Here is a 26858-nt window from a genome sequence, read left to right as displayed (position 1 = left end):
AGCATTGTCTCAACCCTTTCCTTCAGCTTACCCTTTGATACATGTCAAATCCAGCTCCGCCTCCATGCTGTCGAGGCCTTTCAAAGGGAGTAACAAACTCATAAAAAAACAGATGGTCTCTACCATCTCTCTGGTGCTGAATGCAACAGAAAGCATCGGAAACTCCAGAGCAGCTCCTCCAAGTCTCCAAACTGGGGACAGTGACTTCTTCTATGAAGTTGGCTTGTTTGCAGAATTTTTGCAACACAGCAGTTGTTGGGGGAATAAGAGGTATTATTAGTTGTAGACAGATCCATCAGGAGATATAGCTGTGAAACGCTTTTGAACTATAACAACACAATTTTCAGATCTGTAACAATGGCAGATTTTGGTCAACATTTACAGCAACTGAAAAAGGCACAACCTCAACATAAGAATCATGTTCCTCCCAAAGTTAAAGTCTGTGCTCCAGAGCCTGGAGTAAAATCACTCAGTGAGACGGCAGTAAGAATTTTATAACAAAAATAAAACGACATATTTTCCTTGATCTCATCTTCAAAAAGGACAAAGGATTTTTCAGAAGTTTTCAAAAAGCACTTGGCTTGAAACAGCCAACCAGCCCAGAGAATTTAATCTTGTTAACTAAAAAAACCTGAAATATAATAGTAAATTAAAATAAGTTTTGGGAGTAGACAACATTAAGCAAATTAACTCTAGGTGTTAAAAAATCTGTTTAATAATGAAAATGGCAATCCACATGACAGCTTTTACATTTTTATTAAAGCAAATTATGACAATTTCATTAAAGTAAATTATTATCTATGCTGGTTTACCATGAACAATTAGGGTTCCAGTTTCTTAATCTGTATTACCTAGAAGCCAGGAGTAATAAGATCAGTCTTCTGAAAATCTCCAGTGTTTCTTTGTTGTAGGTATTACACACATACATTTTCAGAGAAATCAACAGGTTCATTCACACCAGTGAATTCTGGCTATGGCTGAGGAGGGAGTCTGGGGCTATGCAGGCTGCAGGAGTCAGAAAAAAGTGAGACTTCTGAACTCAAGACAATAAAATAATTACTTGATTTCATTGGGAAGCTAATCAGGGAAAAGGAAATACTTCACTTCAAATAAGTGAATTATTAGCAAATTAAAAAAAAAAAATTACTTTCTAAGTGGCAAGTCCACCTCTTTCTACTGGCCTACTTGACATGAAACACTTCTATGAAACTGTAAAACTTTCTTTTGTGGTGATCAGAAATTATCATAGGCCCTTGTAACAAGTCGCCATCATTTCAGCCCTTTGTCACACCATATGATTAAGGCCTTGTTCTGGAAAATAATTTTTTTTTGTTGTTGAAGATATCCCACTGAATAGAGCTGCTATGCTGATCAGAAGATCTTCTTCACTCTCTTGATTTTCAATAGAAGCTCTCCAGGCCAAAGAGCTTGCAGGCACTGGGCAATGATGCTGAATGAGATCCCTGGAAGAATGAATGACAAGCACTAAGCCTGACTATGTCGATTCCCAAATCAACAGACTGAGGGTATAGACATAAAGCCAGTTACACAATATGCAAATATATTGTATCACATCTGGATTACATATGCTCAGCTTCTTCTACAGAGGGAAATAATTCTTTGCAAAAGTTACTAGCAATTAACAGAAATATAACTACGGTGACAGATATGATTTAGCAATCAGAAAAAGGAAAATAACATCCTCTTCCACCAAATCATATATATATATATACATATGCCTCTCTGCATACATAGGGATAGAGATTGATGTTGCCAAGGGTTGCTAAAGGAGAAACAGAACTGCAGCATATAACATTCTCCCATCCTAATCCAGGTGATTTTCAGATTTGAGCAGAACAGCCTAACTGCAGCAGCTGGAGCTACTTTTCCATGTCTTGATGTAAGAAACAGGCTGGAGAAGCATGCAGGGCTGTGCACGTTAAGTAAAGACAGTGCCAGAAAAGCCCATGAGGATACTTGGTTAAGTTCTATAACAAACTACAAAATATAGTCAAGTAAATATTACTGACTTTTTTTTTTCTCTTTCTGAGACTATTTCCCCAAATCAAAGGACAATTAGAACTTACTGATTTTTTTTAGTTTATATAGGTGATCGACATGGAGAAGCATATTTAGAAAAAGCACTCAGACTGGTTAATTCAAAGGGTCATATTTATTTTACTAAAGTAAGAGAAAGACAGCAGCACTAACAACGACATTTTACTTACCCAATTTTTAAACTATTTAAGCTGTTGGCCATCCGTGCCGCTCAGTTTTTCTTTCCCACTTGATGCTATCTCTATAAAACTGCACTCTTGCTGGCCAGGCGTGATTATCCACTTCCTAAAACAACCATTTTCAAGTGTCGCCAACAACTAACTATCTTACAATCCAGAAAAGCCTCCCCCTCTTAGGAATTTCACATATGCGAAGTTGCTATACAGAATACAGACATTTGCTTTTCCCCTGTTGCCTGTCACAGACTACTCGGAATAAGTCCAGGACCTCAAGGGGTCCACAGAGTCTAAGTTGAAAACCACTGTCCTAAACAGCTGAATTTTTGTTTTTCTAAGTGTTTCTTCTTCTTCTGTTAAAAGAATATACTGAGGAACCTGGGTTAGCTGATAGCACGTGCAGCCTTCATGTCATAGTAAGAAACAGCAACTGTTTTTTCCATTACTGTGTTAAAACTCAGTAACAAGCACTGAATGCCCTCAGACTCATTAATTAGGTGTTCGGGGTTTATTTAACAAATAAAAATATTTCCTCACACACAATGAAGAATACAAGGAAACTGGGTAAACTGATATCCCCTTAGTACTTCTGCTCGGTACCTTCATCCTCTTATCTTGTAAATGCTCAGTGCGACTCAATTTGCCGAGATCACATGTATAAATGTTTGTCAGATCAAGGCCTAAACTGTCAGTAAAGTGCTTAATTTGCATCATTTGAATTGAGGAGATAGTACTGGCAGTACCTGGCAGATTAAATGTAAGAATAGACCCACAGGGAAAAAGGTCTTCTTTTTTTTTTTTTCCAAAATACCTGAAGCCACGAGCAATCCAGTATGTTCCAAATTGAAAACATTCATTTTTTTTTTTTACAGAATTTTTATGAACCCTAGGAATGAAAATTAATTTGGACAAGTTGAAAGAGAGACTCAACTCCATGACTAACACGGGAATTACCCTAATCCTCTCTTCAACTTAATCACAGAATTTTAACATGGTTTTTCTGGAAGCCCTTGAGATCTCCTAGGTTGAACATTAACTTATGTCCGTTATTTTTATACTACTTAAAATATACTCCTAAATGCAATCTGTGGCTGAGTTATGAGATAAACCCTTTGAGTTCTACATCACTTATTTGTATCTCGGCCAGAAATCGCGACCATTTGCTGGCTTTTGCATGATACACACAAAAAAAGGTGACGATCTCAGGCTAGTATCAGTTCCAACTCTGAAGCTCCAGCTATGCCTACTTAATGCTAGATTATTTTGTGGGGGGAGGGAGCGGGAAAGAAGAAAAAAAAACAACTGTTCTCTTGGGCTTATGCTGTTCATCTGAGAAGTCATCCATCTCCGGAAGCAACGCACAAGTTTCTCCTCTGCTCTCTCCAACATATGCTTCTCACCCATGAAGAGATGTTGTGCAGAGATTATACCTCAAAAGGCATAACCCACCCTTGCTCTTTTAGTTTCTTTTTATCACACTACCCAGAACTAGGAAACCCCATGAGATGGAGGCAACTTTTGGTTACAACTGTGTAAATGAGGAAAGCCAACTGCTCGACAGAAGCTTCTCAAGGCTGAAAGATTCAGAAAAACCGTGTTGGCGAGAGCAATTTTTCTGCCAGTGTTACTATTCCTGCTAAGTAAATTTAAAGGCGGCAGCAGTAGAACCATAAGAAGCATCAGCCAGAGCTCAGATCTGGTAACCTTCCAGAATAGGCTGCCGTGAGTTTTATTTTTTTTCAGGCCTTTAGGGATGGATGGGTTGAGGGATATGAGGGACCGGGCTCATTTAGATGATAGGTAATTACTCTAATTGGACAGTTGGTTTATGGAGTTGTTTATACTGTGTGCCTTGCATTTTGTAGAACACTTGTGAGAGTGAATAAATGCTCAAACACAGTCACTAGTATGTGTTAATATTACGTCTAACTACCCGAAAATGCAAATAGGAATCTGTTCCTCAGGGAAAGTCACTATTTCATAAGCAAATCCAAGCAAAAAGGTTAGAATTGCTGGAGACAGCTAACACAGGCTCTGTCAGGTGCAAACCTGCAAAACTCTTCCTTGTAACAGGATGCAAACATCAGCTGTGCCCTTCTTGCTTACTTTCCCTCAGTCCTGGGCTAAATTTTAATGCAGACGCTCATCACCAGGCGTTGTTCCCCCCAGTTACGGTACCATTTCATGGCTACAGCTTTAAAGAAAGGGCGGCGAGGGGGGAGGCTGTTTTTCTGTCTGGGGCTGCCTCTCCTCGGCTGAGTCTCATTTGGGTTTTTCAGGCTCGCAAGGGGCTCCGGGCCCCTGTCCGGCTCGGCCCTGCCCCGCGGAGGCGGCGCGGTACCGGTCCCGGTTGCGGATCCAGCGGTCGCGTATCTCCCGCTGTCCTGGCCGGGGTAACCACCTGCACCGCAGCTCGCAAGCGACCTGTATTTTCAATTTCGAAGCTAATGAAATCAGCGTCGTGCAAGCATGTACTTACCCCGCCTTTCCCCGACAAAAATATAAAAGCAAATCCCGCTGTTTCCTTTCAAATCACGAGCATGGCATTTTGCGTTGTTTTCTAAAGCAGTAGAGGAGAAAAGAAAAAAAAAAAAGGCAGAAGCCAATACTATTTTTCTTGCAAGTTCAAGTGTAAAATAAGATGCCCCAAAATAAATAATGCACCATTTTGAAACAACACCTCATGAGATTGTCTAGGGGCCAATGCCTACAAATCCTCCCCTTATTACGTCCCAGGATGGGAGCTCTGAGGCATGGACACTTTGCTCAGTGACCTGTGGGCGACAGAAAAATCCCCGCCAGCTCCGCAAATGACCCAGCACTGATCCTCGCTCCTCTAACTGTTCACTCGCCAGCACTCCCCAGTCCGGTTATGCACGTTGAACATTTTTGGACCGACGGTCTGCAGCCCCGGCCAAGCTTTTTTTTTTTTTTTTTTTTTGAAAACGTTTGCTGATAACAGCAGGTAGTTTGTGGAAAAAAAATGAGAGGAGGAGAGGGAAAGTGAACGGGGGAAAGAAAAAAAAAGAAAAGCAAACCCGCTAGGCAATAACAGTTCAGGGAAACTTGCAGCCCCACGCCCCCCCGCACCTTCCCGCTGCACCGACCGTGCCCTGCCTAGCGTGGCGGGGACGGGCCCCTCCCTCCCCAGCAACTTCTCCCCTCGCACCCCCGTAAACAACCGCAGCACCCCGAGTCAGTGGGTCGGCATTTATTTCCTCTCCTCCCCCGCCCTCCCCAGCTGTTGGCATTGCGGGGTCCGCGCCTTTCCCGCTACCGGCTTCTCTGGGGGCCGAGGCGGGGCAGCACCGGCCGCGATCCCCGGCGCTCGCCGTGCCGTGCCGTGCCGTTCCCATTGGCCGTGCGGCCGGCAGGGAGCGACGGGAGGCGGAGGGGGAGCTGCCAGCAGCAGGCGGGGAGGCACCGGGCGAGCGCACACGCACACACAGAGAGAGGCAGGGCAGGCAGAGGCTGCCGGGGTATTGTTATCCTTGTGCTTCGGCGGAGGGTTCTGCGTGCAGGGGGAGGGGTGGAGGGAGGGAGGGAGGAGAGAGAAGAAAGAGGGAGAGAGAGAGAGAAAGTGCGCGGCGAGCATGCAGCAGGGCTGGGGCCGGAGGAGCGGCGGTGCTGAGCGCTGAGGGGAGCTGCCCGCCCCCATCTCGCTGCGGGGCACCGGCAGGAGGAGCGAGGCGGGCAGGGTCCGGGCGTGGGGAAGGCAGCCAGCCCCGGGGAGTCACCGCCGCACCGGCCTCGCAGCAGCAGCGGCAGCGACTACTTCTTTCTTATCTCCCAGCCTTTTGTTCGCCCATCCTCCTCCTCCTCCTCCTCTTCCCTGCCCACCCTCTGCACGGCGGAGGGGGTTCGGCAGAGAGAAAAGCAGCCTGACCCAGAGCTGAGTTTCACCCATCCTCCGCCCCCCTCTCTCTCTCTGTGTGTCTCTCTTCCCCCGCTGCATCGCTGCCCATGAGCTAGAGCGGCAGCCGGCAGCCAGTGCCGCGGCAGCCGGCTCCGGCAGGCGGTGTGTGGGGGGGTGTGCAGACGCCGTCCGCAACCCCCGGCAGCAGCCCGACCCTCCCCGCTGCTCCCCTCGCCCCACTCCGCGGGCTCCAGCCGCGCTCCGGGACTGCTGGGGGCCGCCCTGCCGCCGCCCCCCCCTCCTCCTCCTCGCCTCCATGTGCCGGGTAGCGGGAGCGCCGCCGCGGATCCTGCCGCCGCTGGCGCTGATGCTGCTGGCGGCCCTGCAGCAGGTAAGCACCGCCGGCGGGGAGCGGGGCCGGGCTGCTTCTCTTTGTTCCCCTGCGGGCGGCGGTGCCCGGGAAAAGCGGGAGAGCCGAGGCGGGGAGTGTGTGTGTGTGGGGGGGCACCGCCGCCGAGGTGGGGGTCTCGGGGAGGGGGTAAGGGATGGCGGCAGTTGTCCCCGCGGTCGGGGTGCCCCGGGGGTGGCTTGTGGCCGCGGAGCCACCTGCTCGGGGACAGCCCCGCTCCGGGGAGAGGGGAGCTTGTGCCCGGGGCCGGCTGAGAGGGCGGGGTGGGGGGGGGGGGTGTCCTCGTGGCATGAGGGGATGGCGGTGCCGCCGCTGAGGGGACGCAGGTTCCCCCTCCTCGCTCCTGGGAGAGCAGGTGCCGGGGAACGCGGAGGGAGGGGGGTGGGCTGTCCGGTATCCGCTCGGCCGGCAGGAGGAGGGGACCTCGACCGCGCGGGAGACAAAGTAGCGGAGCGGGGGGACGAAGCGGACATCACCCTCTCCGCCCCGCGTGGGGAAGGGGAGGCGGGGGTGGCAGAGAGGTGCTGGGCCAGAGGGCAGCCCCCGCGCCCCCTCCTCGGGCCGCGCCTCGGCCATCCCCGGTTCCTGTGCCCGCTAATCCCTTCCCGGGAAGAATTTAATCAGCCTCCGCCTGGGTGCCGGGCTTCCCCATCCCCCCTGCCGTTAACGGGAATTTCCACTGGGACGAGCTCGGGCTCCGAAGTGCTTAATTTATTGTTATCAAAGTCCTGCTGCTGCCTCCCCCCAGCGGCCTCGCCGCCGCGGCCCGGGCGGGCTCCCCACCCGCCCCGAGCGGCGGGGTCCCGGGCCGGCAGCCGCGGGGCAGCGCCGGGCACCGCCGGCCGGGGTGCCCCGGCGGGAAAGGAGGAAGGGAGGGTCACTCCGTGGAGAAAGTAGGGGTCTGCGGGCCGGCGCCCCTGCGAGGGGGCGTCTGGGGAGAGATGGGACTGACGGGACGCCGCGGGGGGGGAGGGGGACGGACACACACGACAAAATGGATCCCGGCCGGGGCAGCGAGGGCAGTGCCTGCGGGGCGGTGGTTGGGCTGGGCTCCCCTCTCCGGCAGCGGGGCTGGGGTGTCCGGAGCGAGCGCGGAGACCCCGAGCGGAGGCCGGGGAAGGTGGGGGGGGGTTGGGTGGAGAGGGTGGCGGTGCGTTCCTCCCCCCCACCCCTCGCTTTGTGCTCGCTGAGCTTGTACCGGGGGTGGCGAGGGCGGTAAGTCCGAGGGACAGATGGCGCAGATCATCGCCTCTTAATGGTATTTACGGTTGGGGCGTTTGTTGCGGGCCGGAGGAGCGGGTTGAGGCGAGGCCGGCGGCGGGGCCGAAGCGCCCTTCCGCTCTCCCGCAGTGGCTGGCGCAGGGCGGGGGGGGGGGGGGGGGGGGGGGAGCGCGGGCAGCCGGTGCGCTGCACCATGGACAGTGGCTGCCGCCGCGCCCCCCCCCACCTCCCGCCGCCTCCGCAGCCGGGGGCAGGAGGAGCCCGCTCGCTTTCCCGTCTCCTCTTCCCCCGGGCTTTGACACCCCCGGTCCCCTCACGGGGTCCCCGGGCGGGTGGGTCGTGTCCTCCTCCCCCGCCATGTCTTAGCCGCTCTCGGGGGCCAGTGAGGTGCTGAAGCGCTGCTCCCCGGCAGCCGGGGATTTTCCTTTGAGCCTGGCGTGACACAGGGTGTCCGGCTGGGCTTGGGCATCTTCCATGTGAGAGCAGCCACCCTCTTCAGAAACTTGTCGTATGCCGCTTTGCAGGCTGTTGTGTTGAGTTGTTTGGGGTTTTTTTTGGGTGGGTTTTTTGTTGTTGTTGTTACTGGTTTTTTTTTGGTTTTTTTTTGTACTGGTTGATTTTTAGTTGGGTTTGTTTTTTGCCTCTTTTTTTTTTTTTCACCTCTCTATATCCTAGTTTATCAGCAGATCTGTACCTGCAGCTTTTCTTTCTTTTTTTTTTTTCCCCAAGTCCTTATGTGCTGTTTATTTTATGTGCTTTCAGTTCTGTTTAGTCTTCCTATCTCAATAAATCTTTAAAGCACAAATTCTGCAGTAAGCTTTTTATTCCATTTTTTTTTTTCTCCTCCTACCCAGGGCAGGTTTGAAATTAAAGCACAAGCTATGAATTAAGGGCAGGAACTAGCTGTATTGCTTTTATGTATCACTCAGTGTCACTGGCACGTTACGGTTGGGGAATCCAATTTCCCCCTTGTTTGGGTATCCATTAAGTCAGGTTAGGGTTGATTTTTAATAGTGTGTAACAAAATTGGAACTTGGGTATGAAATCAGATTTATAGACCTGTGTCAGTACAACACTTTAATTTAAAAGCTTGCTTTTTTTTTTTTTTTTTTCTGCCTCCTTCTTTCATGCATATTGCAAAGAACCCTCACAAGCTAGATGCAGTCCTAACTTTTTTTGTTCTCTGTCACCATACCTACTACTTTTGGTCTGTAGGAGGTTATCTGTATCAGGTTCTTTGGAGGTGTTGAGCCCTTCTACTTTTTGTAAGGAGGAAAAGTATCTACCTTTATTTTCTGGAGTTATTGATCAGTTCATTGTTCGTCAGCGATGTAGAAAAGCTATCACTACGGAATTACTGGGAAGATGGTAATTGGAAGCAGGTTTTACGGCAAATCTGTGGGTGCTGTTTATGTTTAGGAAATAGAACTTTAGATTTTTGCAATATGTAATGTGTATTGGACCTGAGAAGATGAAAACTGCGCTTTATTTTGCTGGTTAGCAGATCAGTATGAGTCTGGAAGTATTATGTGGAAAAAAAACTGACAGAAGAGAGGAGAAAAGGAGTGAAGCTTGCTTTTCTGTCCAAAACAACAGTTCTAGTTCTTGGAACTGGGGTAACAACAGCATTGAAGAAGGAATAGGGAAGCTAGCATGAGTTTACAGGAATGAAGCTACTGTTAGTCAGAAATGAATTCAGGAGTAGAGACGAAGTGCTCAAAAAGGGAGTAATTTTTTTTTTAATGTATAAAGTGATTGGATCACCCTGTGGATGTTGTCTGTTTCTAAATCAGAAACAAGTAAACAATAAAGCAGTTTTGGAGCGTTTCATGCCTAGGTGACTGGATTGAATTCAAATTACAATGCCAGAGGACGTAAGTTATTACTCTCTGCAGGCGTTTTTGGTCTTATTCCAGGTCTTAGCGAACATATCCAGGTGATAAGCTACTACCCTAAACGACACTCCTGTTAAGCTGCCTTTGCTGAGAATCCAGCGAGGGCATTTCTTGCCAACTGCGCCCCTCTCTCAGTCACCCTCATCAGTAGTCGCTGTCAGAATCAAGGGTGAGGCAAATGAGCATGGTTTTGTGCAGAAGTGGCAGTGAGATCTCCTCTTGCGGGTGCATCTTCTGTCTCTCGTAATACACCCGTGTCTTAGTTTGGTGGGTTTTTTTTTGTTTTTGTTTTTGTTTTTTTTTTTTACATCAGTCTATTTTAAGTAATGTAGTAAATCTGTGATTGTATAACCACAAAAATGAGTTTCAGGGTGTCCCTCTTGAACAAATCAGACTCCAGCATCGTTAACTCCTTTCAAAGTGAGTTTGAATGCATTTTATAACGCTTTTCAAAAGCCCCGGAACAGGATAGTTATGTGAGTGGCTCAGCCTTTTTGGATGTGGATCTTTCTGTTCTGGTTTTGCTTTGTCTTCAAAGAATCTATCTGTAAAGTTAAATGTGGCAGTTAAATGTGACAAATCCTTGTCTGTCTGGTCTAGGTGATAGTGATACCACTGACGCATCCTCAAAATTCAGATAATTGCAGAACTGAAGAAAAAAAAATCAGAAGTATATATTTGGATATTAAACTGGAGATGACTATTTTAAAAATTATTTTGTGAAAATAATTTTTAGAGCTGTTTTTTACGTCTGTGATAAGACAGATAAGGTCACGAAGTCGAGAATGAATTTGTTGAGTTTAAATAATTGGTTAGCAAAACAGGAGATAATTTTCTGTATTAAACAAGTTCTGAATATCTGAGCAGCTATTGTAGCAAGCTCAGAAATATATATGCTGCTGAGGTAACAGAAGGTATATATTCTCCTGTATTGTCAATTTTTGTATTTTTAATAAATGTGTTTTCTATAAAGCTTTCTGCTGCTCACTCTCTTCGTGGGTAGTATTGCTACCTAGGCATGCAGCTTAACGTGCTAGAATGATGAACTTATGGTTTTCAGGATACCAGTTTTTAAAATATTGCCCAAAATTATCGTATTTCTGAACTGCATCTAGTCAAGAGTGTGTAATTCCAAAACTTGCCCTCTATTGCTGCTCCTATAAATTGGAGGAACTCCCAGAAACATCACTGGAAGAACCCTGTCATGTCCCATCTTGATTAGTTTCAATGACGCTTTTATGTCAATAATTTAATTTATTAGATTTTTGTTTTAATAACTGAACACTGTGACAGATAGGACAACTTCGCTGTGACATAAGTGCATGTGTATATTTAAAAATAGCTTGAGGAAGTGGTGAGTAAAGTTTTTTTGGTTTTTTTTTGTTTTTTTTTTTTTACTCAATACAGACAGTCTTGCGTAAGGGACTTTTTGGCATGTGATGAGGAGCAGTTGTTGAATGGCATTTCTTGCCTGAGTAAGAGTCATTTACCAGCTGAACTTACTTTCTGTCTCTCACTGTTTTTGTAAATGCTTTTTTAGGTTCAAAAAAAAAAAGAAGTTTAGAAAAACTTGCAGTAGTTTCAGAAGTTATTCGTGCTCCCATTACAATGAAAATTTAATTTAGTTCAGACAGTGTACACATACAAAACACGAGCCTGGTCCCCAAAGGCTGTGCAACCTCTAGTGTTCCCAGGCGTTATTATTTTAAATTGCTTTTTGTTAGGCGGCATAGGAGGAACCCGTAGTGTCCTTACTGAACATCCTGCGTGCTTCCGCTAACCTGGTGGCACTGGTTGCGCATCAGATGTGATGAGACGTGTCAGGGCTGCAGAGTGACGAAAACTGAAGGAATACTCAATGTCTTTTGCAATAGCAATTGATAATTATAACCACACTTCTCCTCACTTACCACTGAACCGAGGTTTACTGGTTGGCTGAGTTAATACTGGCATACGTAGAGGTGAGTCGAGAGGAAAAAAAGATGTTGTATGTTATTGCAGGATGAGTTCAGGGAGGATTTGTATTTTACCAAAGCATGTTTGTGAGCGATCCGAGAGGGACCTTTTCCACTGGGGTGTCGGGCCATGCTGCCACTCACCTTGAGAGGTACGTGGCCAAATCTGCGTGATTCATCGCTTGATTTGATCCTGCAGTTCTCACTGAAAGATCATGGGAGCTCTGTCTGAATAAAGAGGGAAAATTAGGCTTTCTATTTTTAAATGGCTTATGAAAGTAGATACGGGATCAGCAGCTTCCAAGATGGAAGGTATATTGCTGCCAAATCTTTTCAACATTTCACTTAAACTACTTGGTTTCAGTCAGTATTTGTGTATTTAATTAAATATCATGTTTCCAAAAGGCGCATTTATCCTCTCCTCTAGGCACTCCTTGACATATTTAAAAATATATTTTTACCAACAGACTCCTCTGGGGACTCCTCCATTCCTTATAATTAGCATATAATTATCACCCAGCAGCTGAAGACATAGTTAAAATTTTGTGATCCCTCAAAAGAGTTCTTCCAGATAGGCCTTGCAAGGCCTTACCTGAAGGTTGGGAAAAGGCAGCATCCTCCTGTACACATCAGCAGCAGTTTCCGTGGGCAGAGGTGTTCAACGTGAGCGATACAATGGTTGTTATCAAATCAGAGAGCGGTCGTTTCCTCTCTTGGAGAAATGAGAATGTATAGTCAAACACAGGGCTGATGTGGGGTTTTTTTGTATTAAAAAATGTGACTTAGGCTTACAGAAATTCCACTTGATTTTGTTATTGCAGTTGAAACTTCTAAGGTGTCCTTCTCTGGTAGGGGCTGTGGGTTGTCTGGAGAACCAGGTCCCTTGGAAGATGCAGCACTCCATGTTCTCCTAGCTGGGGGGAAGGGGAAAGTCCAAACTAGGTTACAGCTTTGTGCTATGTCAGATAGGCCAGTAAATGTCTCTGCGTTTAGTAAAGCAAATCCTTGTTGTCTCTCTGTTGGGGCTACAAACACGGTTTGTGAGACTCTCCAATTTGTAAAGCTGCAGTAACTTGTGGTAACCAGCGGTGGTTGAAGGTTGCTCATTTTATACCAGATGGTAGCATAAAAGTTGCAGATCCTGTTATTTTGGGGAAGTGTTTGAGAGCTTTAAGCATTGATTTAAGAAGCTGGTTTTTTTTTTATCTAAAATCTCCTGGTTCATGAAGTGGAGCACTAATTAGAAGGGGAGATGGCGTAACGAAAGCCCTTTCTGGTGTAACTGAATGACCTCTGTGAGGATGTATCCTGGCACCCACTTTGGAAGCTTTTGGCTTCCAGAACAATTTGAATGAAAGGCACTTTTCTTTTTCTACAGTTGAAAATTCGCTGGAGTTCTGAGTACCATGAGGGTATAAACTGTGGCAGCTCTTCTTTGCAGCAAGTCAGAGATTAAGGAGGAGTTGCCGAGTGTTTTCAAGTTTAGCATCTAAAGCATTCCAGGGATGTCTGTCATCCTGCCGAGTATCTTTCGAATGCCTTATGGTAGTAAGCAGAAGCTTGTCATAGAGTAAGGCTGACCTTGTGCGACATATCTCACTGTGTCAAATGATGTACGTACACAAAACTAAAAATGGGTAGAACCATCCCTAGAGTTACCCAAGTTGTGAATGAGCATTGGGTGCCATCTTGGCCTCTGAATTACGGAGGAAACTCCCAGTCTTTAAACACAGTCATAGATGCTTCTGTGGTCTATGCTTAAGTTGAATGTTACTGTCATAATTGCAAATTAACGTTGGTTATTAAGGAGGGAGAGCTCAAAATACGCCGTTCCTGCTCTGTCATACATATAATTATGTCAGACATTGTTTTGAGCTTGGCACAATAATGCCCCGTGAATTGGCTGGACTTGGCAACTAGCAGCTGTACTGTGTCCAATTATAACTGTATAGTATGATATCTTCTCTGATGCATACCCCTCCATTTCTCATTTTACTACCTAAGCTTATTTTCCTATAGGAGTAAGCTACTTTGAACATAAAAGAAAGCCATCTTTCAAAAACAACTTCCCTTGCGTTTTGGCACAATCAATATTAAGAAATGTAATGTTGTAGTACATGCAGATGCAAACAGTGGGAAAACAAGAGACTTTGATATTTCAGATTAATAGCTGCTAGTGAAATCCAGCGGTGTATGGCGTATGCAGAGAGATCCAGATCAGCCCCGTTTGAAAGCTGCGCTTAAGAGCCAAATTCTGCAAATTTAGAATGCGTGTTGTGCTTCTGCAGTTGTGTGGTGAGCTTGCATTTTTAAAAAGATGTTTCTTTACAGAATTACATTCTAAATGTGACTACTTTTTAGAAAGCATGGGAATTGGAAGGAGGTATTAGTCCAGAACTGTCAACACTAGTGAAGCAATCCTGTCTGGCTTTATTCTTGTTTTAATTTACAATCTTTTCACAAGTGTGAGGCCTGTATTGTTGGGAGACTCTTATTGGTGGTGTTTGGAAAAAGACATAAACACAAATCCTTTAGAATTAATGAATTTGACATTGTCAACAGGTTGTTGTTTGTTTGGTTGCTTTTTTAAAAAAAATTGAGCTGGAATACAGCCTTGAAATAAAATCACAGGTTTCTAGATACTCTGGTATCTAGATAAAAAACTAAAGTAACTGAGAAGCAGGGTATGAAAACTGCAGGCTTAACTGCCATAGGTATATCGAAACAGCCAATTCTTTTAATTGGTTGAATAACAACTTTGACAGAGGACTTATAATTTCCATCATGTTGCTTCATAATTGCAGTTTGCCTATTGCATTTAATCTGAGTTCCACAGGACTGAGTTCATATGCATGATCTGACCCTACATTGGTCAGGTGGTTACACTCTTTAGCATCTGGAGATAGTAATGATTGTTACTCATTTTGCAGTTAAAAATGACTAAATAAGCCATAAAGGATGAGGAATGCAGAACAGTTTTTCAGTAGTAACCCTATTTTGCTTTAGCAAAGTCTACTAGTACTTTAGCAGAGAATTTTCCAAGTGCTGAGCTTGTTCAAAGCTTTGGAACTCCATGAAGTAGATTTTATATGGGTACAAACGAAGGTAATTGCTTTCCATCTTAAAATACAGGTTTTTTAAGTTGCATCCTTCTGTAGATGAATGTACAAGTAATATTATCTTGTGTTTGAAATAGTCTTGGAATTGTACTAATCACACAAAATCCTGTAAATTACAATAACATGCCCCGTAATCTTCGCTAGCTTTCCCCTTTTGCCCCAGATAAGGGGATAAAAATATTTCAGCGTCCTCTTCTGCTTAGTGTTAAAATGGTTCAAGTCTTGCAGTACTCTTAGGCTGAACTTGATGTGACCCACTGTGTCTGAAGCTACAACTTCTACTTAATTCAAAACGCTTAACATAGGGCGATTAAGAATTGCTGAAAATTTGAATTCTTCCTTCCCTTGTGTTTTTATTCTCAAACAATCTTTACAAAGGGCTGTTTTTGGAGAGCAGAGTACAGTCTTTTGTTTCTGGATAAAATTGATGGCTGCAAATGAAAGAATAAAGAAGGCGCTCTATTCATGTCCCCCAGCCTTTGTTTTAGTGGGCATTGTTTCAGTTTATAAGAGCTGTTTAGTACATATAGATTGCTGGAAAGGCTGAAAGATTCCCAGGCGCATCAGTGTGGGCTTGTTAAGAATCCTGCTATCTCCTCAGCTGCCCACCCAGGACCTTTTTGTTTCAAGGATACCATGAAAGGGTTTCGTGGGGTTTGGTTTTTTTTTTTTTTTTTTGGTGGGTTTTTTTTTTTTTTTCTTCTCCATCACATCTGCTTTGAGGTCACCTTTTGTACAGTAGTTTAAACGAGTCTTATTATTTTTCTTTCAAATTATGGAAATGTTATCAAACCTGTCATTTCAGTTCTAAAGCTGGGGAAACTGGCAGTTGGAATTGTAATTACTTTTGATTTACCATCTTTCCATCTTAAAAACTCAATGTGTAAATAGACTGTTGGGGCTTGGCTGCAGATCCAAGCTTCAGCTCTGCAGGCAGCATAGTCCTGTGGTAGCTTAAGCTGTTGCTTTATATTTGCTTTCTCTTTAGGGTCCCCATATAAACATTTTAAAGTACATGAGTAACTGTACACATGAGATACCTAAGTCACAATTAAATCCACGCCACAGTTTAAATTAAGCTGACACTTGATAATGACAAGCTTCTCTTACTGGACGCTTACATGGATAATGCATTAACTTGGGAGTTAGATAGTATATTTTAATTTTCTTGTTTGTTTGTTTTGCTAGTGTCAGTGTTGTACTGCTTAGTTAGACTGTGTTGGTGTAAGTGCAATGCAATGTGTTATGAGAACCTCCTTGTACTAGTGATAAAGTTATTGTAATAGGGGTTGGCATGCTGAGCTTGGCCATGTGTGTCAGTGGAGAGATGACACTTTGGCCTGATCGCTCTTCCCTGAGGAAACCCTTGTTTGAGATGCTCCTGTCCCACCTCTGGTCCAATGCTCTCTTTCCCTGAGGTTACTATGGTAAATGGGTATAACACCATCATCTCCTCCTTCCCCATCCCTTCTTTTTCTTTCCTGTAGGACTTTCTTTGTCAAGTATATGCAGATGTGCTTACATGGCTTTGAGTAGGTCTGCTTGATGGAAGCCCATCTGGGAAAGTAAAAAGGAAAATCTAATTTAAGTCTTGATCAGATTTAGTATGATATAGCAGCACAGTTGCTTGTGCTGTCAGAGACCATATACTACATCTGGGTGCGCACATGGGTAGGCCTTCACTTGGCACGTAGGCCTGTTTGAGGTTGTGTGAGGGCCCTCGCGATTTCTTGGGTGTATCCCAGCCCCGGCTGGTGTGGCAGCTGGCCCTTCTGCCTTGTGCAGCCTGAGAGGGGTTTTGCCACGTATGGTCACTTAGCCACATGTAGGGTGGGCTGTTGTCTTGTGCAGTGCTAAAATGAGACAAAAACAATCCACTGAAAAGAAATATCTTAGTCCTTTGCAACAAAAAATTGGATAGTTTTTTTTTTTTTTCCAGCAAGGCAACAAACTGTCCTGGAAACAAGCTTCTCTATCAGAAGTATCTTCTGAACATGGAACGTGACAGAACAAACAAGTTTCCAAATGCTGTATTATATTTATTAATAAAAAGGCATTTATGAAACTGTTTAAGAAAGTGATTTGCGGGGAAACTTTCTTAACAAGTGAGAGAACAAACAGTTTCAGTGGCTGGGCTCTTCCCTTGTTGTGCAAATTTAATAATGAGCATCTCTCCTTTTAACTTAAGGTCCCTTTGAAATAGAAGGAGATTGCATTGGAAACATTTGGCTTTATACGGTATCTGTTTGAATGCCTACACAAATATAAGTTCTGCTAAGTTACTGCAAATGTAGCATTTTATCTTGGTTTACTTGTTCTGGTGCAGCCTCACGTAGAAATAGTCTAAATAAAGCATTTTTAAATCAGTGGTTGAAGTCGTTCCTCGCAAGTAATCTGGCTATGAAGAAGTTGCTGATGGGTTTTCTGCAACATCTATTTCCAGAGGAAGGAATGTTTTTGTTCCCTCTATGATTCCCCTTCAGTCTCGATGGCTGGTTTAGTGGAAATGTTCAGTTGTCAGAAGAATCAAGATTGTGTATTATTTAGATCTTACCAGACAAGTGGGATTTGTTCCTTCCATTCCAGTTATCAGAAAGATTAACCCTTTGCCCTCGCGGTCCTAATTGCAGACATTCAGAAACAAAGACGCTGCTTGTACAAGACAGCAGCAAAATGGAATATGTGCTAACCGAAATGTTTCTGCGGTGAATGAGGGTTACAAGCATTACATAAATTTTTGTCTTGCATTTCAGGCACCGATAAAAGCAACCTGTGAAGATACGTCATGCAAGACTGGATTTCCTGAAGATGTTCACAGCGCGGTGGTGTCAAGGAGTGTACATGGAGGACAGGCTCTTCTCAACGGTATGGTTAGAAAATATATTTTGATTTTTTAATTTCCTCTAGTTGTAACCATAAATCGCTCTGGAGCATTTTCATCCTTAAATAGGGCACAAACTCTTGCAGGAAAGAACGTCAGCTGCTCTGTGATTATTTTTTGATTACTGTCATAGGACTTGGAAAATCTGTTGGCATTAGTGGTATAGCACGTGCAGCTCTGTTGACAATAATTTGAAAATACTGAGCATTGCGCACCTTCCCGTGATCGTCCACTAATTCTCCTCCTCACACAACATTCACACTGATGCTTTATATTTCCACTGATGATACGTATGCCATCAGTCTATACTTGGAGCCTGTGTATGAATGATGAGGAGGTAAAGAAAATTTCCCTTCTGCTTTACACCTCCCATAGAAGCACTGCACTTACACCCTATCCTAGCGCTCACGTTAATGCGGAGATAGTTCCCTTACTGCTTTTTCTTGGCAACCTGAGGAGAGACATGTACGGAAAGCAAGACACAGCACAGACAGCAACACGAGAGCGCTTGCCCACAAGCCCTGGGTCAGTGACCGCAGCAGCATGGGCTCTGTGAGGCGCCGTGCCAGGAGAGGCAGGACAGAGCTGGTGCCATCTCTTGGATGGTGCGCTGCTCCCTTACCCTGGCACCTACCTGCATCTGAATGGCACGCTGCCCGGGCTGAGGATGACCCGCTCACAGCATGCTTGGCAAGGGCAAGCCCCTGCCTCTGCCGGAGATGTGCTGCAGACGGTGCACCTGCCCACAGGTTGTCCAGGTTGGGAATTTGTTCACTGCTCTTCTTGTGTCTTATTTTTCATGCATAGAGCAGTCATTTGTAGGACACAGAAGCACATGCTCTGAATCTTTCCTAGATTTCCCAACCAGCTAAGTTTCAATATACAAGTTTGTAGAAGTACAACGCTTTTAAAAATGTGCATTAATTTGGCTGTTTTCTGAACTGCTAACATATTTTTTTCCTCCATCTAATTTGGAAATTGTGGAACTGACTAAGAACAGCAGTTTTAAGACTGTTTCAAATACGTCTTAAATAAGGACTAATTTAATTTAATTTGTTGTTTCTTTCACATATAAATATGGTTACACAGATCAAGACATTTAAATGAAAAAATTCTAATGAGTCTGCAAAACAAATTAAGTGAAAGCTATAGTCTCGATTTTACATGCTGTATGTAGCAGTCTCTCTTCTTAATTATATTTTTACAGACCTGTTTTGTGCTTTTTTTTATAAGTATAATGGAAATTTGAATGCAGGATGAATTGATTAGCTTTCGTGTATTAAAACTTGAGTTATTCAAGCTTTTCTGTTCAATTTCTAGGAAATATATTCTATCACCACAGACTTTTATTTTATTAAAGAATAGCTTAGAAATTCATGTACTAAAGTAAATGTTCTGCCAATTGAGAAAATAATAAAGGGGAAAGAGAATTTTCCTTGCTTTCCCACCAAATGGGAGTTATTAGATGACTGCTGTAGACTCCTGCAATAGCCATCAGCACTGGGAGCTCCTTTGGTAGGTGATGCACAAACCCAGAGAAAGGGGCAGAAATGGGGACAGGGAGCTCAATGGGCACGTGCTTTCCAAACGTGCTGCCTTGAAACCACCAAGTGTTTGCTAGTGGTTCATCATTGTGTCATTAGTTCATCGTGGCAATGACACAAGTTTTGACATCTGCCCTGCTCCATGACATTTCTCTTCATGGAATTTCTGCTATTTCTGCTTTTTTTTTTTTTTTGCTTTCCCCCTCCCTTACCAGCCAGGACTGCCCACTAATTCTGTGTTGGCATTGCTCACACAAATCTGATGATAATGACTAACCAGCCTTAACTGGTTTTGAACTAGTAGTGTAGGATGGCAGACTGACTTCCTTTCTCGTTACTCATCGCATTCACACAGTCCCTTCCCTTGCTTCTCAGAAGTGAGTGAAGCATGACTGTTGGTTTCTCCTCGAATGGTATTAAAACACATAGCCTTTTAGGGAGGTGGGAATTGGAAAAACTGTACCAGACATACAGTATGTATCACAGTGGATCAGCTGGTTGAAAAATGACCTGAGGGAGTTTGTTTCCTACGGCTGTTTCCTCAGTTGAATTACTGGAATGGTTAATTCTTTTGAAAATTCTGACATGCTTAAAAGCATATAATTTGCTGGTTACACATAAACATAAGGTCCGTTATTGCATAGCTTTGACTTAAATTTAATTACACTGTCACTTTGAAATACTATTGTTGTCAAAAGCCTATTTTCTGGTTATTAAACTAGATTCAGATGGCGCTGCAAGTTAAGTATAGTTGCGTGACATTTGCTTCTTAGGGATAACCATGGGCCTGATCCTGATCTCGATTGTCTTGCCTGCCTAACTGCATGCTCCCACTGGTATGAATTCAGAAGTGAGGCGTGTAACTGTAGGTTTTCCATATGGTTTAGAAGTGAAAGCTTTAATTTTCTTTGATTTTGTGCATTGATATCATAAGCACAGAGGCTTTATGGTCCTCTCAGCTAGCTGCAGAATAACTTGAACCTGACTTGATGCTTTCTTGACAAGTTACTTTTTAAAATACTGACCAATACAATGACCATATGTTTATTATCTGTCTTGTTCGTTTGCCTTTATCTTGCACAATGCGGTACAAACCTGCCTTAAGGTTTCCGTCTTACCCACCAAAACTTAAATAAAATTCGAGTTATCGAATCGAGTTATTCGACTTGTTGATCAGTTGTTATGGTACATAGGATATCTAGTTTTTAACATATTATTATAAGAAATACTTACCTTAGAGTATAGGGCAGGGTTCCACTATGCACTACAGGATATTTTCTGGAGAGATTTTTCTTTCTATTTCTGTATTCAAGTGGTGCTTGTTTTTGAGTGAGAATCAGACTTGTTCTTATGACATTAAAAAAAAAAAAGTCTTCGTAATTGATAATGGCTTTGTCTTTTCATTCATATGGCTAGAATAATATGTCAGCCTCTCCTAATTTCTCCTGTGCATGAGAGGCCACTACATGTTCAATTGTCACAATATGTGAAAAATCAGTGGAGCAGTTCATTCAGAATAACATAAATTGGAAAAGGGAAAAACCTCACATTTATTAATGTGGGTAGAGGGAAGGAAATAGCTGCCCTTGGTTTCAGGATGGAGAAACGGAAAGTCCCTGTGGAAGAGATACAGTTAGTTGGGAAGGCACAACAAAAGTTGGAAACTACTCCTTTAGTAGATCTTGACTCAGCTGTGTAGGAGGTAGCCTGCAGTATAAACTATGTCCTGTTTCATCCTTCTGGCATAGTGTCCCCAGCGTCACCGGTGTCCCATGCTCCCGTGTTCCCTGCTATAGACTTCATCGGTCGTAGCCTTGGAGACTCTTCAAAGCTGATGTCTTGCACAAAGTCTGGCAAGTCTGACTTCAAGATGCAATATGGTCAGGATGCTAGATGCATGTAAGATAAGTGCTGTAGGTCTAATTTTGACTTGATTTATAATGTCCTACACGTTGTTCCATTTGGTACCAGTCACGTCAGTGAAATTACGGTGATTTTTACCAAGGCACTAGGTGATCTCAGAACTACTACTTTCATTTCTGTAAAGGGAGGAAAAAGAAAGTAATCATCTCTGAAACAAAATTAAAAGAAACTTCATGCATCTCTAAAAAGTGTCTTACTGATAAAACCGTGGAGTTATTTGGGCCTCCGTATCTTTTAGAATTTAATATACTTTTAAATATTTTAGAACTAAATGTTCCCACATTAAAAAAAAAAAATAATATGCAAATAACAGCTTCTACCTAATAGAATTACATATCTAATCCAAATTTTCAACCACAGCACTTCTGAATTGAATTGTCAATAAAATATGATTACTGTCTGGAGGACTATCCATAAGATGTGGTATTTGGAGAAGAAGAGGTTAAGTTAAAGAGGGAGTTATGTTTAAGATATTAAATGCCTTTGCTTGTGCTGGTTTTATCGCAGTTTTGTAGTTCATCCAGGAAAACGTACTTGCAGCAGTTTGGTATGTATGTCCAGCCTCTTTATCTAATCCTGGTTCTATATCCTGCAAATTTTAAGATACAGATAACATATTTCTGCTAAAATCATTCACCTAGGAAGGTTACTTGAATGTTTATTTGCAGAATCAAGGTTAGAGATTCTTACTCCGGTGATTTATTTTAGTAGTTTCTTATCTTTCAAAGACTTTATTTTAACGTTGTCTGTCTTGTTAATAAATGCATAATTTTAGTTTTCTGTGAAGCAAATGCGTTGTCTAGACAAGATTCCTAAGTGTATCCTTTAAGCTGTAAAATATTTCTAAGCTCTTTGAGTTGCACAGTGATGGAAAAAAAAAAGTTTTGGTGTTGATCACTGAGTGGTGATTATGGATGAGTAACGGTGCAGTTCATCAGCCATTTAAGCTGGCAGCGTTTCCGAAAGAGGCACACTTACTCCTTCCCTCCTCTTTGAGCTGGTACCAAGCGTTCATGAAACCATGAAACGAACACGGTTAGCCAGTTCATCTGGGGTAAACTTGCACTCCTACTGCTCAGGTTTTTGCTGAAAGATCTTGTGTGCTTAAACAGAGCCGTCGTGTCCCTGCTGCCTTTTCTCTCCTAGCAGTGAAATGCTTAGAAAATAATATTTGTTTTGTTGCTTTCAAACTGAGTGACAAAACTTGATTTGGGCATTCCCACTTTGCCATTCTAAATACCAGTTGGTCTGAAATGACCCAGAAACATGTTGCTGGGAATGTGGTGCTGGGGCATTGCCTGGCATTTAAAAACAAGTTTTTTCATTACGTAGTTGAAGTTACCTGGGTGCTATCTTTCCCATGTGAAGCCACTTGGCTTTTTTTTTTTTTTTTCTTCTCTCTGCTAATGCTCTTTTATTAGTCTATGTATAAAAATGCCCATCATCAGCTAAGAATAAAATTCCTTTTAAAAAGTCCTCATGCTTAAAACTGAAGACAGGAGCACATCTTTTAAGGCTTATGTCTCGTTCCTTTCAATAAACAGCTCTTATTCAGTTGTATTCTTACGATTGTAGCATGCACTGGTGGCTTTGATATTCGAGTCTACATTGACAGTAGAGCCAGGGAAGGCGTTTTTAGTGGAATCATGTTTTCCAAGAGGGAAATTAGTCTTTCCCCACCAAAAAAAAAAACCCAAACAAACAAGCAAAACAAAACAAGAACAACAACAACAACAAAAACCCCAAACCAAAATAAAAAAAAAAACAACCACAAAAAAACCTCCAAAATTTGGACTTTTTTTTTTTTTTTTTTTTTTTGTAAAAGAAAAAGGAAAATGGTAGCCACTTTGTTTGAAGTCTCCTTGCCTTAAGCAAAAAGACAAGTTGACAAGTTCCTTCTAGGCAGGCAGCCAAAGAATCTCAGATGGATGAGGTCTCTCTGTGAGCTGCTGGCAAACTGGGGAAAAAATGTTTCAATTCTTTCCAAATATATTGTTTTCTGAAATTCTCTTCCTATACCCTTCCCCCTCCAAAAAAAAAAAACAACCCAAAACAAACAAAAGAAAACCAAACAAAAAACCACCATCAACTGCAAAACACCATCCTTGTAGTTATTCTTTTAAGCCTTAGTGGGAGTGAGAATTTTTTTTTTTTGCCAGGCACGTATGTTGGGAATATATTTATAATTTTTTCCCCAGTCCTGCTCAGGTTTAATATGTTTAGTTTTGCCCTCTTCCATGTGAAGCAGAGTCAATTTTAATGCAGTTACTTGGTGGTGCTGTGCCTTGTTGATTTATTTTATGTTGCAGTTGCATTCCAGTTCTCAGTCTCTTGCCTTTTTAATCCTTTTCCTCTTCTTTTCTCAAACAGCTTTCCTCTTTGTGCTCTTTCTGTACCCCACAGCATCCTAAATTCTCCTGTGTCAGAATTGAGCTTACTATCCTGGATAGGAAGAGCTGCTTCTGTTTGCTTTAACTATGCTAGCACAGTGCCTGTTTTATGGTGCCTGTTGTCTATTCACGTACCAAGCTCTTAATATATTCTCAGATACTTGTCCCCTGAAAATCAGAGCTTTCTTTTGCTGAAGCAAGAGATTGCTTTGCTTGAAATGTGGCTTCCTTGCTCCCTTTTCCCCACTCCTTAGTTAAACATAGACTATATCCTAGAGTATACATAACATGTTCACCTTACTGAACAGCAGTAAAACATCTATTTGAATGGTCCCTCCTTTTTTCTCACTTTCATTTCTGTGAAGTTCTACATCTGATTTGTAGATGATGCCTGATTTTACTCTTTCGTTTTAAGTTACTGATTAACCTTGGTATTTTCTCATTGCAAGGTGGTATATAGAACATTATATAAACAGAGAATAAATGTAAGTAGTGAAATTGAGTGATGTTTTGGATTTGTGCAAAGGACAAATGTTTCAGAAATGTAACTCCATTATCCCTCCGTGGACCCTAAAGCTCTTGCGGAACTGTAGTATTTGGATCAATTTGTACATTCAGTATCAAGGATTTTATCACTTGAGTTCCAGATAAGAAGTAATTCTAAGAGAAACCTATAAACGTGTACTAAACAAGATATTTTCTTTTTATGGAATATTTGGATTAGAGGTGGAAATATATTTGGTAGTTTAAAAAAATCTTCAGTGCACTATTCTGTCCACTTTTTCCAGAGAAGAAACTTGGCTCATCCTTATTTCCTTCAAAAGGAACACTGCTTCTATTTCCAGTTTAGACTTTCATAACTGCATCTTGATAAAGGGAAAAATACACTTACAGAGAAATTACAGAAATCCTGAATGGTCGCAACATTCTAGGATGTGTAAATTACTATCTTACTTAATTAGTCCAGCTCTGATGGTAATTTCTGTTTATGGTGCATTTACTCAGAATGCACTGAATTAATTACTACTTACTCCCTTTTCCTATATTCAGATGGTTACTTATGAGCATCTCAAGTGTCGTGTCCTTTCTGTGTGCAGAAATAAGAATTACGAGAGCTGAGTTGTCAGCTGCCCCAGTAAGCTCTGGGCATGGCTCAATGGGGGGATGGCAAAGGAGATGTTTTTTTCTGCCTCTGAGGCTGAGTCTAGCTTTATACTGTTTCTAACACCATTTAGTGTAGCCTTAGCTCATTTCTAAACTGTGCCATCTGGCCTTGATTCCCAAGGGGCCATTATTTCTGCTGGAATTGCTATAGTTGGAGCCTTCTCCAAGACTGACCCGTGCTCTGGGGAAAGCTGGGAGGAATGATGATTGCAAAGCTGTGCAGAAAACCTCCCCAGCAGACAAAGGTGCCCTTAGGTACCGGAGATTTATTTAGTGCTGGAAGAAAAGTTGCTATTGTTTGCAACAGCTGCATTTTAAAAATACATATATATATATATATTTCTTTATGTGAGTAGGTCAGTATATGAAATACATGGAGCCAGGTGAAGCCACCTGTGTTAGCATAACATGAGACACGTGGTAGGTATAATTACACATTCAAATTCTCGCTTAAGACTACAATACATCTTTTGTTGACTTGTCATCTTTCTAGCAATCCAGAAGACAAATTTACTCGAGCATCCTATTGAACCAATATTATAGGAAAATGCCCTTTATTACAGAACATATTACCATACTAAACAGAGATAAATTCCAGTAGTATTTAAACACTTAATGACTACATTAAATCAAATACCACGTGTTGAAGGCTTGCGTGTCAGTCAACAAATCCAAGTACAGTTTGAACCGCTCTGATTTTGGTTGAATGCAGTGAGGCTGATTCATTGCTTTCAGTTGAACTTTTGACACTCAACATGGGGGCATTTTTTAATCTGGGAATGATAACTTTTGGAAGAGTTCACTTCCAAACTTTCAGGGCATGTCCTACGCATCGGAGTCAGCCCTGCTGAACTGAGAAGATAGGAGGGGCAGAAGGAAGGTGCAAGGGAACAGTGTCAAACTTTGGATGAAAGAGAAATTACTAGAGTAGCTATTATCATCTAATTAGGCTGTAGAAGGAGTAACTGGCCTTTGGCACCCTTTAAATTTTTCCAATTTAACACAACACAGATGATTTTCCACTCCTCTTCATATGCCCCAGCTGAGTGATTTGTCCTTCAGAGGGCAAGGAGAATAATGCTGGAGGATGAGTGGGGTGCAGCTTGGGAGTGGAGAATGGGACTGATGGGAAAAGGATGGAAGCAGAAGAATCTGGGTGATGAAGGATGCTGGAATAAATGGAGGAAGGAATAGAGACCCTGGTGTAGTTCAAGGAGGAATGGAAAGCACAGGTTCTCTACAGCTCCAGAAAGAACAAAGAAACTTGCCATTGGTTGAAAGATGAAGCAACCTAATATTGGAGAGAAAGTATCTTGGAGTGCTTTGAGATTTCCTCATGATGTCCAGTTTGAGCTAGTCATGAGCATCTGATATCCATCCTAGGGGAAATGCCAAGGACTCAGTGGAGCTCACCAAAGTGAACTGAGGAGGGTAGTGCTGAGGGTTTCTCCCTATTTCTAGGAGAAACTGGTAGGCCTTTTCGACATCAGAATGACAACATGATGCCCACATCTCCCCCAACTTTTTTTTTTTTTCTCCAATTTATACTAATGCGAAGAAACTCAATTATCTGAGTATTCAGCCAAGATCAGAACATGCACAAGGAAGAGCCTTTTGAAGGTAAACTGATCTTACAGCCAGGATGTGAGGTTCACTAAGGAACTACCCATAGCTGCATATCATAGCTTGTCCTCTGCGCTGGTGTGAGCACTCAGAGTCCATCGGTGTCTACAGAGTGGTCTCTAAACCCACTGTTCCTTCTTGCTACAGGTCAATTGATAGCAGTAATAGTTTTTTTTCATTGTTTCTCACGTTGATTGTAAATGGGCAGTTTAAGTGCATGTGAAAATACCAATCTTAAGTAAAGCTAGGAGAGGATATATCCAAAACGCAACTTTCCTTGGATTTTAAATACATCACAGTGATGTGGCTGCAGGATGAGTTAGATCAAGCAAGCTGATCTCTCACAAAACTCTCTATGGTGGGCTGCTTCTCCCCTGGGTAAGCTTGTTTTGTTGATTTGCTGGTACCTGCTGTGGAAAAGGGATCTGTTACGGTGATGTGAGAAAAGGAGGTCATAGCTGAATGAGGCTCCACTATGTTGGATTCTCTATTAGGTTTGGTGTTTTATTTTGTTTGTGGTTTTTTTCCCCCCCTGCCATTTTAATTTATTTTTTTTAATATATATATATTTTTTTTATTATTATTATTTTTTTTTTTAATATGAGGATCAGCTCCCTGCCCATCCCTTGCTGCATCCCAGCCCT

At 42.9% G+C, this 26858-nt stretch overlaps 1 protein-coding gene and 1 long non-coding RNA gene across 2 annotated transcripts in view; one reads left to right on the top strand and one right to left on the bottom strand.

The window, feature by feature from the left end:
- Positions 1-691: 691 nt before the first annotated feature.
- Positions 692-5294, bottom strand: LOC147601754 (uncharacterized). The gene is made up of 2 exons (XR_015257844.1): positions 4714-5294; positions 692-1463 (listed from the first exon to the last, which is right to left on the bottom strand). It is a non-coding gene; the product is annotated as an uncharacterized LOC147601754 (long non-coding RNA).
- A 508-nt stretch (positions 5295-5802) lies between these two features.
- Positions 5803-26858, top strand: part of CDH2 (cadherin 2) — a 120452-nt gene continuing 99396 nt past the window's right edge. The window contains exons 1-2 of the mRNA XM_086740761.1: positions 5803-6481; positions 17443-17554. Coding sequence (XP_086596887.1) covers positions 6407-6481; positions 17443-17554 — 187 coding nt within the window. The 5' untranslated portion in view covers positions 5803-6406. The remainder of the gene's footprint in view (positions 6482-17442; positions 17555-26858) is intronic.

The sequence above is a fragment of the Chlamydotis macqueenii genome, chromosome 2, assembly GCF_036417535.1.
Source record: "Chlamydotis macqueenii isolate bChlMac1 chromosome 2, bChlMac1.mat, whole genome shotgun sequence".
Classification (NCBI taxonomy): Eukaryota; Metazoa; Chordata; class Aves; order Otidiformes; family Otididae; genus Chlamydotis; species Chlamydotis macqueenii.
This window is presented reverse-complemented; position numbering and strand designations above follow the sequence as displayed.